The sequence below is a fragment of the Lepidochelys kempii genome, chromosome 4 (genome assembly GCF_965140285.1).
Source record: "Lepidochelys kempii isolate rLepKem1 chromosome 4, rLepKem1.hap1, whole genome shotgun sequence".
Classification (NCBI taxonomy): Eukaryota; Metazoa; Chordata; order Testudines; family Cheloniidae; genus Lepidochelys; species Lepidochelys kempii.
Window position 1 is genome coordinate 116,661,171 of NC_136383.1, and position 17,710 is coordinate 116,678,880.

The 17,710-nt window shown below is 42.9% G+C and overlaps 1 protein-coding gene and 1 long non-coding RNA gene across 2 annotated transcripts in view; one reads left to right on the forward strand and one right to left on the reverse strand.

Moving 5' to 3' along the window:
• The window catches only part of JAKMIP1 (janus kinase and microtubule interacting protein 1), a 316,709-nt gene that overhangs the window by 27,873 nt on the left and 271,126 nt on the right, over positions 1-17,710 (reverse strand). Inside the window, exons 4-6 of the mRNA XM_073342539.2 lie at positions 16,561-17,265; positions 9,847-9,976; positions 4,211-4,350 (exon numbers count right to left, since the gene is read on the reverse strand). Coding sequence (XP_073198640.2) covers positions 4,211-4,350; positions 9,847-9,976; positions 16,561-17,265 — 975 coding nt within the window. The remainder of the gene's footprint in view (positions 1-4,210; positions 4,351-9,846; positions 9,977-16,560; positions 17,266-17,710) is intronic.
• Positions 5,388-14,020, forward strand: LOC140910767 (uncharacterized). The gene is made up of 3 exons (XR_012158730.2): positions 5,388-5,467; positions 11,874-11,946; positions 12,612-14,020. It is a non-coding gene; the product is annotated as an uncharacterized LOC140910767 (long non-coding RNA).

A 17,710-nucleotide genomic window follows, 5' to 3' on the forward strand; every position in this document is an offset into this window, starting at 1 on the left:
CTCAGGCTCCACTTCACCCTTACCTCATGGCCTCCTTCCTTGTGCCTGATATGGTGTATACTGCTCAGTCTCTCCAACAGCGCAACTTCTTCCCACAGCTCCTGACATCCGCGCCCACCTGACTAACTGGGATGCTTTTAACTAGTTTCAGCCAGCCCCTGATTGCTTCAGGTGTCCCAATCAACCTAGCATTCTCTCTGCCTTCTGGAAAGTTCTTAATTGGCCCCAGGTGTCTTAATTGACCTGAAGAAGCTGTCATTTCACTTATCCTGGTACCAGGGATTTGTTTACCCTGGAGCTAATATATCTATCTCCCACTCCTTTCTATAGCCATCAGGCCTTGCCCCGTCACATATCCCCCCCCCACCCACCCCTACTCAACACCATAGAGTTGGGCAACTTGGGACGCCAGGCAGTATGCTCGACAGACCATCAGCGTTGCCATGGTGGCATCCAGCCCTGTGCAGTATGCGGAACTGGTAAAGAATGAAAGTTGACATCCTCGTGAAGCTGCTGGGTGGCCAATGTGATATAAGTTTGTTGTCACTAGTGAACACGGGTGAAATCCTGACTCCACTGAAGTCAATAGCAAAACTTCCATTGCCTTCAAAGAGGCCAGAATTTCAGCACAAGCATCCGGATCACATATGTTACCACAACTGGCAAAAATTGATATCCTTGTCTGCAGACTCAGTAAAGACAAGGAGTTGAACCTCTAAGGGATTCCCACCAAGTCTGGAGATGTCTGTTCATGTTCTATGGAGAGTGGACTTCAGAAAGCCTTTTTCTTCTGCCTCCAGAGCTATCAATGTGACACTTTTCATCAGCACAAAACTCACAAACACAAACCCCACATGAAACCTGCACTAAAAAGGTACTGCATAGTCACTGACCCATCAAGGCAAGAGTCTTCTAACAATAGTGGAAATAATACTAATTACATTTGTAAATTGTTTTTCTTTAAAGAAGTCCTTGAATAAAACCCATGGGGATAGTATTATAGGGAAGGCCAACCCTTCCCATTATAAGACCCTGTTTTCAGTTGCTTCATTGCAAAACTTTGTTTAGACTGAAATTTTCTATGCTGGGTATCTGCCTCAGGCTGAATTATTCTTGAAAGTTCAACCAAAACAGTTCCACCATTTTTGAGAATTTGACAAGGGAAAAATACATTGCTTTTCCACTAAAAACCTTTTCTTTGAGAAGCTCTAGTGTCCCCATGCTTTGGAGCAGGGACTTGAAAGTGCACGAATGGATGCTCTTTGTGTCAGGGATGTATCTTTTGCTGTCCCCGTGAAAAACTACCCACATTTGGCTAAGTTATAAGTCTTTAAAAAATTTCAGTTTGCCCATGCTCAGGACAACCTCAAAAGTCAGGAGGCAGAGTTTAAGGCCAGAAGGGACCACTGGATCACCAAGTCTGACCTCCTGTGTATCATAGGTTTCAGAGTAACAGCCATGTTAGTCTGTATTCGGAAAAAGAAAAGGAGTACTTGTGGTACCTTGGAGACTAACCAATTTATTTGAGCATAAGCTTTCGTGAGCTACAACTCACTTCACCGATGAAGTGAGCTGTAGCTCACGAAAGCTTATGCTCAAATAAATTGGTTAGTCTCCAAGGTGCCACAAGTACTCCTTTTCTTTCTGTGTATCATAGGCCACCAACATCACCCAGCACCCACACAATAAATCCAGCAACTGAAATTTGACCAACGTATTTCAGACCACAGGAGAAACCTTTTCTGCAACTGTTTCAGTTTTAATTCATCTTTCTTGAACACAGGTGACCAGACTAGTACACAGCATCCCAAATGAGGTCTTCCTAGATTGTCCATGCAACCTTAATTCAGTCTCCTTGTGTGTATGCATTATGATACAGTCTTTAATTACATGATCACATATTATTTTTTCCACAGGATCCCTGCCTCATTCAGGGTACAGGCTAGACCTGGTCTGGGAATGAATCAGGGCTGATTAACTGTAGGAATTCCACCTCATTTGTTACAGAAGAAGGAAGCTGTGCAATGAATGAGGTGGGAAATTGTAGAAAGAGGAAGGATGATCCCAGGATTAAGGCAGTTGAATGCTTTCCTAGAGACTTAGATTCTATTCCTCTGCCAAAGAGTTTGTACATGATGCTAATCAAGTCACTTAAACCACATTTTTCACAGGTGATCACTGATTGGTCCTCTTTTTCTGAGCACCCAAATGAGACCCTGGTGTAAGTGACCAGGGTATAGGCGATCTGGCCTAGCAACCATATCTGGGCTGGAGTTCACACATCAGGGATGGTAGCAAGAGTTGGGGTCAAAGTCTGGCCGGCTGGAGACTGTAAATCAGAGGTAGTACCAGGCTATAGTCAGGATACAAGAGTCAAGGTCAGAGTCAGGCTGGGATCAGAGGCCAGCAATCAAGATATGAGGTGATGTCTGGGGTCCCAGGAGGCCCGAAGTCTGTGCTGTTGCCGAAACAACTTGCTGGGACACCCTCCTTGCTTAAACAGGGTGGTTGGCCAATCAGAGGGCCACAGCTGGCTGCCTTGGGTGGTACTTCCAGTAGCTTCTATTCTCCATAGTGCTCCCTGGGTGTGGCTCTGCATGGTCTCCTGGTGGCACTGTGAGAACATCCGTCTACCAGGCTCTGCAGACCCGCATTAGAGTTCCTGCATCCTTACACCTCTAGGGCCTGAAGTGCTGAATTCCCAGCTGCAAGTGAAGTCAATGGGAACTGTGCTTTGAACATATAAAGTGCTAGATAATGCTAGGTACTCTGCAAAATCAGACTCTAGGAGTCTTAAATTGGGTACCCAAAATTAGTGGCTACTTTTCTCCTTAATCTTTACTGTGCTTCAGTTCCCCATCTGTAAAATGGGGATAATACTAAGGGTATTGTGATGCTTACCACATTTATGTTTGTGAAGTACTCAGATACAATTATGATAAGTATCATAGAAAAGTCCATGAGGAAATTAATAATTCTGTTTTCAGTGCAGGGTTTGAATAGTGTGCAGTAATACGGCAGGGGACCAAACACTTAACAATGAGGAGAAATCAAAATATTGAATAAATACTCATTCAGTAAGCACTCTCATCCTGTGCATTAAATGAGGCAGGGTTTGCGTGGAAAATACATGTGATCATGTAATTAAAGACCTTATCATAACACATACACACAAGGCATTTCTTAACATTTGAGACCTTAGTGTCCTTTTAATGTAGTTTTTTGTATGTAATATATACACACGTATAGTAAGGGCCCCTTTAAAGTGTAATTAGTGCAAAGGAAAATGACTGTTTGCTGACTATGTGTTGTCTACCCAACAGTAAATAGTTGTTTACCAGGAGCCAGTTTCATATCTTTAGGGTTGTTCTCACTATACACGTTGTTATAAAAACAAGAAACTGTGGTATTAAAATACAAATACATATATTTTCATATATATCCCTCTGGTGTCCTAGGTAACATTTGTACTATGCCTGTAGGAACTGACTGCATGAGTGAACTCACTAGCACTGGTATAACTCTGTTGACTAGAAACACTGCAATGATGATCACTCTCCAATCACTGGACAGAACAGATAGCCTTACTGCACTATAAGAGCAATATTTGTTATTAAATACTGTGTGAATTGTCCACTGGTTTTCATAATATGCTAAGTACAACACTACAATCCCCAAGGTTTTATCAAAGTAAGTTTTCTCTTCTAAGCAAGAACTTAACATAAGTTCTTCGGATAAAAACCCACCTTTCGATATGCACTGTTGCTCTCTGTTGCCTATTCGGCACTTGAATATTATGTGGAGTTATCCCTGCCATTGAAGGTGAAATCCTGGCTCCATTGAAGTCAATAGCAAAACTCCCATTGACTTCAACGGAGCCAAGACTTTACCCTGAACACAGAATATGTCATCAGGAGCCACAGTCAAGATCCAAGAGCCGGAATTCATTATTTTATTATACAAACAGAAAATCTGTGTGTTATATATGCATAGTAATAATGTCTGTAAGGGTAAAATACCAACATGTAAACAGTATTTTTCTGGGTAGATCTGTCTTCTCCTTAGAGCAAAATTTTGACAGCTTGTTCTGGAAGACATACTTTTATACTAATTTCTAAATTCCCTTTGTCTGCTCCTTATTTATCTTGTGATTCACAGATAATGCTGTGCTTGCAAAGTTAGCAAAAAATAGCAACAACTTTCTTCTCACCTGTTCAGCGTCAGCTAGCCCGTGTTCTTCACCAGTTTCCACCAAGGCACTGGAGCTGTGCTCCAAAAATGGTATGAGAAGTTCCTTTGGCAACCCCTCCACATTATTAAGCCAGCCATAGCCACACTCTGATGCTATCTCTGTTACGATAGAGCATTTAAACAGGTGTAAGGCTGCTGAATGAAAAACGCCAAGTAACAAAAATCTGGCATGAAGCATGAGAATGAAAAATATTGTAAGCTCTATAAATGCAAAACCAATGTGATATGTGATTAATCACACACATTTTAATGGGCAGATGAACACTGTGATTTAATAATAAAATATACTAATAAATAATAATATTTACAATATAACCCCTTTTTCACAAACTAGTTGGGAATTGAGGAGTTCATAAAATGAAAACTTTCATAAAATTGGACATGTCAAAATTATAGTAGGTACGTTGCATATGTTGCAGTATGGTACACTTTCTTTTTGTCCTTCAGATGAGTGCAAAGTAATTTCCAATGCACTGAAGGCATCAGAATGAGAAGGGATGTCAACTTTATTCGCGAACCAGCTGAGCGGCGGCGAACCAGCTGAGCAGCAGGGGACAGCAGAGCAGCTCACAGCAGGAGTTTGCCTGGGACTGGTAAGTATCCGAGTGTGTGTGTGTTTGCTTGCTGAGGAAGTATCCGAGCGTGTGTGTGCTGGGAGGGCAGTGTGAGAGCCTGAGTGAGTGTCTGATTGGCTGCTAGCCTGCAGGGGGCGGGCAGTAGGGTGTCTGTTTGTTTGCGTCAGGGAAGCCTGGCTGTTTAAAAATAGCCAGAGCTTCGTGAACCAGCTGAGCAGCAGGGGACAGCAGAGCAGCTCACAGCAGGAGTTTGCCTGGGAGTTCGCCTGGAGTGAGCCCAGTGAGGCTTACATCTTGCAAACTGCTCTGAGGAAGCTCAAAGTAGGAAGGTGATATGGAAGGGGGGGGGGGGGGTTCAGCTGTTGTGACCTGCACTGGATATGCCATGTTTGTCTTTCTTCCACAGGACAGAAGCGACTTTGTCTGTACAAAGTGCAAGCTGGTCTCCATATTGGAAGAGAAGATTGAAGGTCTGGAGCAACAGATAACAACCCTGCGTTGCATACGAGAAACTGAGGATTTTCTGGACAAAACTCAGGATAGGCTTCTAGGGGCACAAAGCTCTAAAGATATAGAGCAGGTTGCACAGAGAAGCCAAGAGGCCAGTGAAGAAGCTTGGCAACATGTGACCTCCAGAAGAGGTAAGCGGAATGTCCGGGTTCCAGTAACACAGACACAGGTAACTAACCGCTTTCATGTTCTCTCCACAGGTATCGTTGCGGAGAGTGGACCAGATGATATGTCTGGGGCGAGAAAGCAGGAGACTCCACTGGTTGGAAGGCATGAGATGCTATGTCCTGAGGTTGGGGGTTCCACGACCACCACTCCCAAGAGGAGAAGGCGGGTGGTGGTGGTCGGGGACTCTCTCCTCCGGGGGACTGAATCATCTATCTGCCGCCCTGACCGGGAAAACCGAGAAGTCTGTTGCTTGCCAGGGGCTAAGATTCGTGATGTGACGGAGAGATTGCCGAGACTCATCAAGCCCTTGGATCGCTACCCCTTCCTGCTTCTCCACGTGGGCACCAATGATACTGCCAAGAATGACCTTGAGCGGATCACTGCGGACTATGTGGCTCTAGGAAGAAGGATAAAGGAGTTGGAGGCGCAAGTGGTGTTCTCGTCCATCCTCCCCGTGGAAGAAAAAGGCCTAGGTAGGGACCGTCGAATCGTGGAAGTCAACGAATGGCTACACAGGTGGTGTCGGAGAGAAGGCTTTGGATTCTTTGACCATGGGATAGTGTTCCATGAAGGAGGAGTGCTGGGCAGAGACGGGCTCCATCTCACGAAGAGAGGGAAGAGCATCTTTGCCAGCAGGCTGGCTAACCTAGTGAGGAGGGCTTTAAACTAGGTTCACCGGGGGAAGGAGACCAAAGCCCTGAGGTAAGTGGGAAAGCGGGATACCGGGAGGAAACACAGGCAGGAATGTCTGTGAGGGGAGGGCTCCTGCCTCATACTGGGAATGAGGGGCGATCAACAGGTTATCTCAAGTGCTTATATACAAATGCACAAAGCCTTGGAAACAAGCAGGGAGAACTGGAGGTCCTGGTGATGTCAAGGAACTATGACGTGATCGGAATAACAGAGACTTGGTGGGATAACTCACATGACTGGAGTACTGTCATGGATGGTTATAAACTGTTCAGGAAGGACAGGTAGGGCAGAAAAGGTGGGGGAGTAGCACTGTATGTAAGGGAGCAGTATGACTGCTCAGAGCTCCGGTACGAAACTGCAGAAAAACCTGAGTGTCTCTGGATTAAGTTTAGAAGTGTGTGCAACAAGAGTGATGTAGTGGTGGGAGTCTGCTATAGACCACCGGACCAGGGGGATGAGGTGGATGAGGCTTTCTTCCGGCAGCTCACGGAAGCTACTAGATCGCATGCCCTGATTCTCATGGGTGACTTTAATTTTCCTGATATCTGCTGGGAGAGCAATACAGCGGTGCATAGACAATCCAGGAAGTTTTTGGAAAGCATAGGGGACAATTTCCTGGCGCAAGTGCTAGAGGAGCCAACTGGGGGGGGCGCTTTTCTTGACCTGCTGCTCACAAACCGGGTAGAATTAGTGGGGGAAGCAAAAGTGGATGGGAATCTGGGAGGCAGTGACCATGAGTTGGTTGAGTTCAGGATCCTGACGCAGGGAAGAAAGGTAAGCAGCAGGATACGGACCCTGGACTTCAGGAAAGCAGACTTCGACTCCCTCAGGGAACGGATGGCCAGGATCCCCTGGGGGACTAACTTGAAGGGGAAAGGAGTCCAGGAGAGCTGGCTGTATTTCAAGGAATCCCTGTTGAGGTTACAGGGACAAACCATCCCAATGAGTCGAAAGAATAGTAAATATGGCAGGCGACCAGCTTGGCTTAATGGTGAAATCCTAGCGGATCTTAAACATAAAAAAGAAGCTTACAAGAAGTGGAAGGTTGGACATATGACCAGGGAAGAGTATAAAAATATTGCTCGGGCATGTAGGAATGATATCAGGAGGGCCAAATCGCACCTGGAGCTGCAGCTAGCTAGAGATGTTAAGAGTAACAAGAAGGGTTTCTTCAGGTATGTTGGCAACAAAAAGGAAGCCAAGGAAAGTGTGGGCCCCTTACTGAATGAGGGAGGCAACCTAGTGACAGAGGATGTGGAAAAAGCTAATGTGCTCAATGCTTTTTTTGCCTCTGTTTTCACTAACAAGGTCAGCACCCAGACTGCTGCGCTGGGCATCACAAAATGGGGAAGAGATGGCCAGCCCTCTGTGGAGATAGAGGTGGTTAGGGACTATTTAGAAAAGCTGGATGTGCACAAGTCCATGGGGCCGGACGAGTTGCATCCGAGAGTGCTGAAGGAATTGGCGGCTGTGATTGCAGAGCCATTGGCCATTATCTTTGAAAACTCGTGGCGAACCGGGGAAGTCCCGGATGACTGGAAAAAGGCTAACGTAGTGCCAATCTTTAAAAAAGGGAAGAAGGAGGATCCTGGGAACTACAGGCCAGTCAGCCTCACCTCAGTCCCTGGAAAAATCATGGAGCAGGTCCTCAAAGAATCAATTCTGAAGCACTTGCATGAGAGGAAAGTGATCAGGAACAGCCAGCATGGATTCACCAAGGGAAGGTCATGCCTGACTAATCTAATCGCCTTTTATGATGAGATTACTGGTTCTGTGGATGAAGGGAAAGCAGTGGATGTATTGTTTCTTGACTTTAGCAAAGCTTTTGACACAGTCTCCCACAGTATTCTTGTCAGCAAGTTAAGGAAGTATGGGCTGGATGAATGCACTATAAGGTGGGTAGAAAGCTGGCTAGATTGTCGGGCTCAACGGGTAGTGATCAATGGCTCCATGTCTAGTTGGCAGCCGGTATCAAGTGGAGTGCCCCAAGGGTCGGTCCTGGGGCCGGTTTTGTTCAATATCTTCATAAATGATCTGGAGGATGGTGTGGATTGCACTCTCAGCAAATTTGCGGATGATACTAAACTGGGAGGAGTGGTAGATACGCTGGAGGGGAGGGATAGGATACAGAAGGACCTAGACAAATTGGAGGATTGGGCCAAAAGAAATCTGATGAGGTTCAATAAGGATAAGTGCAGGGTCCTGCACTTAGGACGGAAGAACCCAATGCACAGCTACAGACTAGGGACTGAATGGTTAGGCAGCAGTTCTGCGGAAAAGGACCTAGGGGTGACAGTGGACGAGAAGCTGGATATGAGTCAGCAGTGTGCCCTTGTTGCCAAGAAGGCCAATGGCATTTTGGGATGTATAAGTAGGGGCATAGCGAGCAGATCGAGGGACGTGATCGTTCCCCTCTATTCGACATTGGTGAGGCCTCATCTGGAGTACTGTGTCCAGTTTTGGGCCCCACACTACAAGAAGGATGTGGATAAATTGAAGAGAGTCCAGCGAAGGGCAACAAAAATGATTAGGGGTCTGGAACACATGACTTATGAGGAGAGGCTGAGGGAGCTGGGATTGTTTAGCCTGCAGAAGAGAAGAATGAGGGGGGATTTGATAGCTGCTTTCAACTACCTGAAAGGGGGTTCCAAAGAGGATGGCTCTAGACTGTTCTCAATGGTAGCAGATGACAGAACGAGGAGTAATGGTCTCAAGTTGCAGTGGGGGAGGTTTAGATTGGATATTAGGAAAAACTTTTTCACTAAGAGGGTGGTGAAACACTGGAATGCGTTACCTAGGGAGGTGGTAGAATCTCCTTCCTTAGAGGTTTTTAAGGTCAGGCTTGACAAAGTCCTGGCTGGGATGATTTAACTGGGAATTGGTCCTGCTTCGAGCAGGGAGTTGGACTAGATGACCTTCTGGGGTCCCTTCCAACCCTGATATTCTATGATTCTATGATTCTATTATCGACATAACTTTCATTATGTGATTTTTCTTCCATCTAGAAAAATGGTTCGTATAACCGTCATTTATAAGATTGATGTTTGTAAAAACCAAGGTTCTACTGTAATATTAATAAGTTCTTATATAGGGTTTTTCATCCACAAACCTCAAAGCACTTTACAAAAGGAGGTTAAGTGCTATCCACATTTTATAGATGGCACAGAGAAGTTATAGATGTGATTTTCAAAAATGGCCTACATTTGCTTCTATTGAAATCAACTGAAAAACTCCTATTGACTCCAATGGGAACAGCTAGGTGAATGCTGAGCTCTTCTGAGATCCAAGTGATCAGGACGTTGGTATTGTATCTGATCTGAAAGACAACTCCTCCAGTCGCACAGCACACACAAATATTACACTGCAACATTGGTTCAGTAGTGACTTGTAGGGAGATGTGTCTCCTAATGAATCACCTCTACAACTTCTTGCAGCTCCTAGGCTTTTCCTCGAGGTCTCACATTCAAGTACTACCAAAGCCCAACTTTCTTGAGCTTATGAGATATGTTGGGATCAGAGTTCACAACAGCACTGCAGCAAACCATATGCATCTGATCAATCCAAACATCCCCTTAGACACATACATATGCACCCCTTAATGAAACTCTTCCTTAACTATAGTGTATATGAAATAAAGCAGTATTCCTACTTGCTGTTGTACGAGACTGTTTGGTATGTTGTAGAAAAGATGGAGTTTGACTAGCTTTGTTTCTGGCTGGATCCAAGACTGCGTCCCTCTTCAGATTTATCTGCTCATCCTGGAAAAACAGGTCACCATTCTTATTGCGGAAAAAATGGGGAAAGGAAAAGAAAAATAGTATAATAAAACTAGAAGTTTTTGTAATATATCACAATCTACTGCACAATTTTCTTTATTGTGTTCCTTACATTTTTTTCCCAACCCCAATTTCTGCTTCCCAACCAATCACACTTTGTAACAATAAATACTTTCTTTTCTATAGCACCTTCCATCTAATGTTTTTGACATGCTTTATAAATGTACAAAGAAAGTGGAGGTTGGTATTAGCCTGATTTTATGCATGGGGAAACTAAGGCACATAACAGCTAAGGGGCTTGCCAAAGTTCATAGCAATAGTTTGAAGGAGTAGAACCCAGGTTCTGTGACTTGCAATCCTGTAAAGGCCACAAAGACTATTCCTTTCCTAGACGTAAGAAGCTATTTAATTATGCATTTAACTTGGAGGTCTGGTGTCAGCTGAGATGACAGCAATCATACTAGTATAGCTGAGCTGGTAAACCAGTAGCAAATTACTAACCCTTGGGAGGAAGGGGAGCATAGAAGGAATTGTGTCTTTCTGATCATGCATCACCCATTACTCATGGCAGAGTGCCACAGCAGAGGAGATCCATTTAAATGACATGCATTATGGTCTCAAGTTGCAGTGAGGGAGGTTTAGGTTGGATATTAGGAAAAACTTTTTAAATAAGAGGGTGATGAAGCACTGGAATGCGTTACCGCCTTCCTTCGATGTTTTTACGTTCAGGCTTGACAAAGCCTTGGCTGGGATGATTTAGTTGGGGATCGGTCCTGCTTTGAGCAGGGGGTTGGACTAGATGACCTCCTGAGATCCCTTCCAACCCTGATATTCTATGATTCTATGATAAGATACAGGTATTGAATCACACACATTTCATAGATTCATAGATATTAGGGTCAGAAGGGACCATCATGATCATCTAGTCCGACCTCCTGCACAAAGCAGGTCACAGAATCTCACCCACCCACTCCTGTGATAAACCTCTCACCTATGTCTGAGCTATTGAAGTCCTCAAATCATGGTTTAAAGACTTCAAGGTCCAGCAAGTGACCTGTGCCCCATGCTACAGAGGAAGGCGAAACCCCCCCCAGGGCCTCTTCCAATCTGCCCTGGAGGAAAATTCCTTCCCAACCCCAAATATGGCGATCAGCTGAACCCTGAGCATATGGGCAAGACTCACCAGCCAGATTCCCAGGAAAGAATTCTCTGTAGTAACTCAGATCCCACCCATCTAACATCCCATCACAGGCCATTGGGCCTATTTACCATGAATATTTAAAGATCAATTAATTGCCAAAATCATGTTATCCCATCATACCGTCTCTACTGGAAATACCCCGTCTGATGCATCCCAAGACCGCATTAGCTTTTTTCACGGCCATATCACATTGGCGGCTCATAGTCATCCTGTGATCAACCAATACTCCAAGGTCCTTCTCCTCCTCCGTTACTTCTAATTGATGTGTCCCCAGCTTATAACTAAAATTCTTCTTATTAATCCCTAAATGCATGACTTTACACTTCTCACTATTAAATTTTATCCTATTACTATTACTCCAGTTTACAAGGTCATCCAGATCTTCCTGTTTGATATCCCAGTCCTTCTCTGTATTGGCAATACCTCCCAGCTTTGTATCATCCGCAAACTTTATTAGCACACTCCCACTTTTTGTGCCAAGGTCAGTAATAAAAAAATTAAATAAGATTGGTCCCAAAACCGATCCCTGAGGAACTCCACTGGTAACCTCCCTCCAGCCTGACAGTTCCATTCATTTCAGAACAGAAGCGTTCACAGATGTGTGTGACAGCGCAGGAATTTTGAAGTTATTTGATAAATTCACAAAAGTACATCAGGCAACCTTTTAAAAAAATTAAACCTTGTTTTTCTAAATTTCAGGGGGACTTTTCATGCCTAAACACTCCGCAGTGGTGTCACATTGTCCATATTTTATAAGGAAATAATCCAAAAGGTAAGATGGCTACACAGCAATGATATAATAGAAAATGCTGAGACATCATAGATTGTTACATGAAAATATGTATTATGGAATTACATTGCCTACCAAATCAATTCAGCTGTCCCCTCCCACATCCTTCTCCCCCATGCCGTCCATTCCCCTGGGCGCTGATCTTTATTTCTTGTGAATACCTAATTAACAAAGGAACTGATGTTTTCAGTCAGTTGCCTGTCCCGAATTTGTTGTTCATGTACACACTGGGGAAAACAGCCAGAGCTGAGCTCAGTGCTCCGCTCATATCTCTGAAAGTGCTCCATAAGAATCCAGACCTTTCAATGAGCTTTGCGTGATTAGAACCCAGACCCATGTGGAGCTCACTGAAGGACCAGGGCCTAATTCAGTAATATTGTATGAAGAAGTTTCACAACTATACTATCTTTCAAGGATTGTAGACATGCTATTGATGCAATGTTTACTGATAGCTTTAGCACCCTTCATGCCTTACTATGATATATGTATGTAGGCACATTTCCTTTCTGAGTGAGGAACAGTCAAATGTTCCCATTCATTGCTTCATTAACAAGTATTAAATAATGATTAATCACATGGACTGGCTGAAAAGTTAGTAAACTTTAAAATCCTCCTTTTTATATTTCAAACTGTTTGTCATTTTACAGTAATGATGGAAGACCAATGAGATTAACATGTAAATCAGGACACTTTGCAAGTACTCCCTCTTGGATACTACAAGACCAGTGTAATGAGAAGATCAGTGAACCCTACTGAAATACAGGGGGAAAAACCCCTCACCAGTATTACAATATACCACTGGAGGTCTCCCTCCTCCTTTTTATACACAGCTTAAAGCTTTGCCTTAGTATCCTAAAGTAATGTTTCATGCTAGAATAATTCTCATTAATGTTTTACAAAAGAGAAAAAAATATAACCACCAATCCAGAAAATTACAAGTGGTGCTGTTGTTGCTGTTTGACGTCACATTTAAGGGATTCAACCATCTATCAAACAGAAAGAAATATGCTGTGTAAATCCATCATTAATGTATTGAGGGACACTTTGCACACTGAAGGATATCAATAGTTCTGTTCCTTGGCTCTTGACATCTTCCTACAATACAAGGGTATATATTAGTCCCAATCAAAAACCTGTCAAAAAGGAGTTATTAATATGAGAGGGAAAATGGTCTTGTGGTTAAAGCACTGGAGTGGGACTCAGAAGATTTGGGTTTGATTCGTGTGTGTGATCTTGGGTAAGTCACCTAACCTTTTGGTTTCCATTCTATAAAATAGAGAGAATACATACTTCCTTTATCTGGACCTTTATCTGCCTTGTCTATTTAAAGAGTAAATTCCCCAGGCCAAAAATTGCTCCTTAATGTGTGTACAGCACCTAGCACTATAGGGTCCCAGTCTCAGTTGGAGCCTTTAGGTGTGTATGTAATATAAATATTAATCAATATGTTTCAATGAAGCCCAGCTAACTATGTAAAACAAAGTGCACTTTCAAAACAAAGCCATATCTTTTAAAAACTTCAAATGTTAATAAGCCTGTAAATGAAGATTTATGGGATCCAGCCAGTTCCCCACTGTCAAATAACCCTTCATCACTCACTGTCACCCCACCCTATCACCTAACCCTGCCCAATGGAAACTTCTGGCACTTAAAGTTTTACATCTGGAAAATGATAAGGGCTCCAAGCATTTAATGTGGATAAAATACTTCCTTAGCCTCCTATACTGCCCCCACACACATTTATTTACTGCGATATAAAATGGATTTTTCAAATCCTTAATTGATGGGTTACGGTGCTGACTGTGATAGGGTGCAGAGATATGACCAGGTTCTCCGCTAACAAGAGGCTCCATATTCCTTCCCTTTAACTACATGCTCAGGAGAAGGCTGACTTGCTGATTGTCACTTCCTTCTGCTATGCACGCCATGTCGTCCGCTTACTTTGACCTGCTCAAATATTGCTTGGTGTATTGATGAATGTTGTCTTTATCAGTGTAATGTGATTGTCATCTTTGACTGTGCCTGTCTATAAACATCATTCTTCTACTCCTCTGATCCAGACAATAAAGAAATTCAAATGTATGCTTATGGCTTAAAAGATTTTCATTTGCTCATTTTGATAGAGCAAGATGGGGTTTCAGTCCATACTTCAGAAATGTGTTACAAGAGGCAGTTAAACATGATCCACCAACTTCCTATAAACATTTGCCAAACGCTTTAAAGCAGTTTCCTTAGTATAACATACTATTCTGTCTTTCTATCAAGGTTCTTATAATATAACACATCTCCGGAGTATCTGAAGGCTGCCCAAGAGATAATTGGTGTCCAGAGTTAACCTTCAAGATAATTAAATTCCTGTGTTCTAAGTTCAAACACCATCACACCCAAATATAGTACAGTGTTGGAGCATGTTGCTTCTTTAGATACTCAGTGTGAGATGAAATTTTGCAAAATATGCCATGTCAGCCTCTCGTAACTGGATGTCAGTGTCTCCACAAGACTTCATGGCCAGTGATAACTTGCACTGACACAAAGAAACAAGCCCACATTGCCCCTTGCCAATGTGAGGCACATCTCCACAGTAAATAGACTTCACTCTCTTCTTTAGTTATGTTCCTAGCTGTTCTTATTAGCCTAACAGCACCATAGTTATGCAAAGGTAAGCTACTGTCCTCCAACTCCTTACTCAGGCAAAACTCCTACTGGCTTCAATAGTTGGAAAACACTGGACTTCTGTGGGAGTTTCTGCCTCAATAGGGATGGCAGGATCTGGTCCTAAATGAACACTGGGCTCACTGAAGCCTTTGAAAGGTAAAACAAAGCTTTGGCAGAGAATTAGGGAGAGGATCAACAAATTCAATTGCCTCAAACAAGTCACTGTTCTACTGAATACTGAGAAGTAGGAATTTTCTTGTGAAATTTATCAGCTGAACACAGTAACCATAGGACAAGATAAATCTCATTATCCTGCAATAGGTGTAATGGCAAGTTAACCTTTTCCTAGGCACACACTACAAAGGTGGAACTTCAAAGAAAGAAGAAAATTGAGCATTATTATTTCTTACTAATAAAGCCATGAAGGCACCTTTTTTGTTAGCCCAGAGATAAGGCAACAAAACTGTCCATCAAGTTCTCCTTTTATATACCCTGCAGCATATTTTAAAAAGCTGGCGAAAGAGATGGGCTTCCTGTTTCTTAGGCAGCTTTAACTTCTGTAACCAACACTAATAGAGAACCAAAGCTCATATCTTAACAGCTTTATACTGATATTTTTTCCTGACTCAATATTCAAACATGCTGTGACAGACTGACAATAATATCCTACCTTATTAAATTAAACTTGTTGTATGAAAAATGCAAATGTTTATGTACTATCATGGACTTGCATGGAACTTCCTCAGCTGGAAAACAGAATTAATGCAATCTCTGGGAGATATGAGGAACCTCAAAGGACTATTGGGGACAATGTGTGTATAGTGGATTTCCTAGGAAATACCTGGGGGTAAGGGGAGGACTAATGACACACTTCAAAATGCATCCTTTTGAAGCTACCTTCGGGAAAGAGAAACCAATTATCTATTAATTACCTGATCCTGGAAACTCCAAATCGGAGACCCCTAAATTGTAGGAAGGGCAGACTAAATATGTCATGAGTGTGCTGTTCTGACCTGAAGCTGAGATGAACCTGAAACTACAAAGAAAACCCTTGGGTTGGGTTTTGAAGGATTGTTCCTTCCATACTTGGGATGGGGGGACGTCTGGTAAGTTTATTAGCCTGTGTGTAAGTTATTTTATTATTTTCAGTAGGGTTTCTCTGTAGTGCTTTTACCTTTAGAATAAAATAAGCTTGCACAGGAAGCTGTGGATGAACACTTATAACTGTGGGCAATCATTCTGGTATTAGTCTCTGAAGAGAAGGCAAAAGAAGCTTGCTTAGATAACCTGTCTTTTGCTGGAATAACACAGTGAGGGTAGGGAACTGTTCAGCCTGGAGATATTCCATTCAGAAGGGAGAGAGAGACATGGATCTCCACCTATGAGATGTTTCAGAGTAACAGCCGTGTTAGTCTGTACTCTCAAAAGAAAAGGAGTACTTGTGGCACCTATGAGATGTGACAGCCAGGGAAGCCTGAGAGTGGTGCCCATGCTGTACCACAGAGGGGGAGTTCAGGTGCAGTTGCCCTGAACTGTGACATATGCATTCTCCCAGTCTCAGCCATACAGACCATACAAATAAGCAGTCCCTCCATGGCACGCTTCATTGTCCATGTCTGAGTGCCTCTCTGCCCCTCTAATAATGTACCTAGGAAGCAACATATTGGCTTTCAAGTTTCTCTGCCTTTTGCTCTCCCTTGTAATACCAGAAGTCAACAAATGATGTAAAATATCACTTTAGGGCCCTAAGTTGCAGCAGTGAGCAGAAGAGTGATGCTTCCCACTCAAGTAGAAATGGTAACCAGTCATCCCGCCACCCCGGAACTGTCAAGGAGACACATGCAACGAGGTCATTCTTAAACATGTGGGGCTTTATTTCACACCCCTCCCTAATGAGTATAAAAGTAAAAGTTAATCACAGTCTGTATTACATTCACTTACCCAGTTACCACTGACAGCTTTATTTTCTCCATTTTCCATTCCTGCAGGCAATAGCTCCTTTTCGGCTTCTCTTGGTAACTTTGCTCCCAGTTTGTCCTTTAAAGTGATGTTTTCTTCCATAAGTTCCTCCACGCATTCCTGAAGGTTGATTTCAGACAATTTCAGCTCATAAACACGACAGCAAGATTCCTCTAATTTCCCTGTCAGGAAATCTTCATTGTCCTGGGAGAGCTGAAGTTTAGTTAGTAGGTCTGCTCGTTCTCTATTACCACCTTCTTCTTTTTCCTGTAACCTTTTCAGATTTTGCTGCAGTGTCTGTAGGTGGCTTTTCATGTAATGATCCACATCTTCAATGAGAGTTTTTATTTTAGTTATATTCACATCTAAGTGCAAAGACCCCTGAATTCCATTGAATACTGCTTCCAGTTTGCATCGCAGATATTGTACAGTTCCCTCTCCTAGCTCAGAGAACAGAAAAGCTGTAGTGGCATTGAGATCTAGGACTTCCTTTTCCAGCCTGGAAACCTGACCCTGAAGGGACAACTCCCGTTCTCTCAACACTGCTGTCTTCTGCTTCTGCTTTTGTTTGTAGTGCTCGAAATATGCTGACTGACTCTTTACTTCATCCTCTTTTGTCTTCAATTGGTCCTGAAGTCGCCATAGCTTTTCTTTTTGTTTTCTTTCTGCCTTTTCTTGTTTTTGAACCTGCAAATTTCAGGGATTAGTATGGGAATGAAAACAACAATAGGGAAATCTATGATTCAGAATCTCTTTTCACAATATTTTTTTCCTTTTCTTAATGAAGCAATAATTTTTCCCATCTCTTCTGAACCATCTTTTGGCCAAAGGCCAGGAATAATCTGAACAAAAACTTTTTAGAAATCAATAGGACTATATGATGTGGCGGTCAGAGCAGAATTTGGCCCATTAGCTTGTCGTTTCAACCACCATCAAAACATCTCAGTTAAAAACCATGTTTGCTTTGATATTTAATATTTTAGTTCATTTTGCATAATGTAGGATACTCATAAATCAAAACCCTTTTATGGATTAAAATGCACATAATCAGTTCCTAACTATACAACATATTATTTTTAATATTTATACTGTAGTAGTGTCCAGAGGTCACAATTAGGTTCTTAGTCCCATT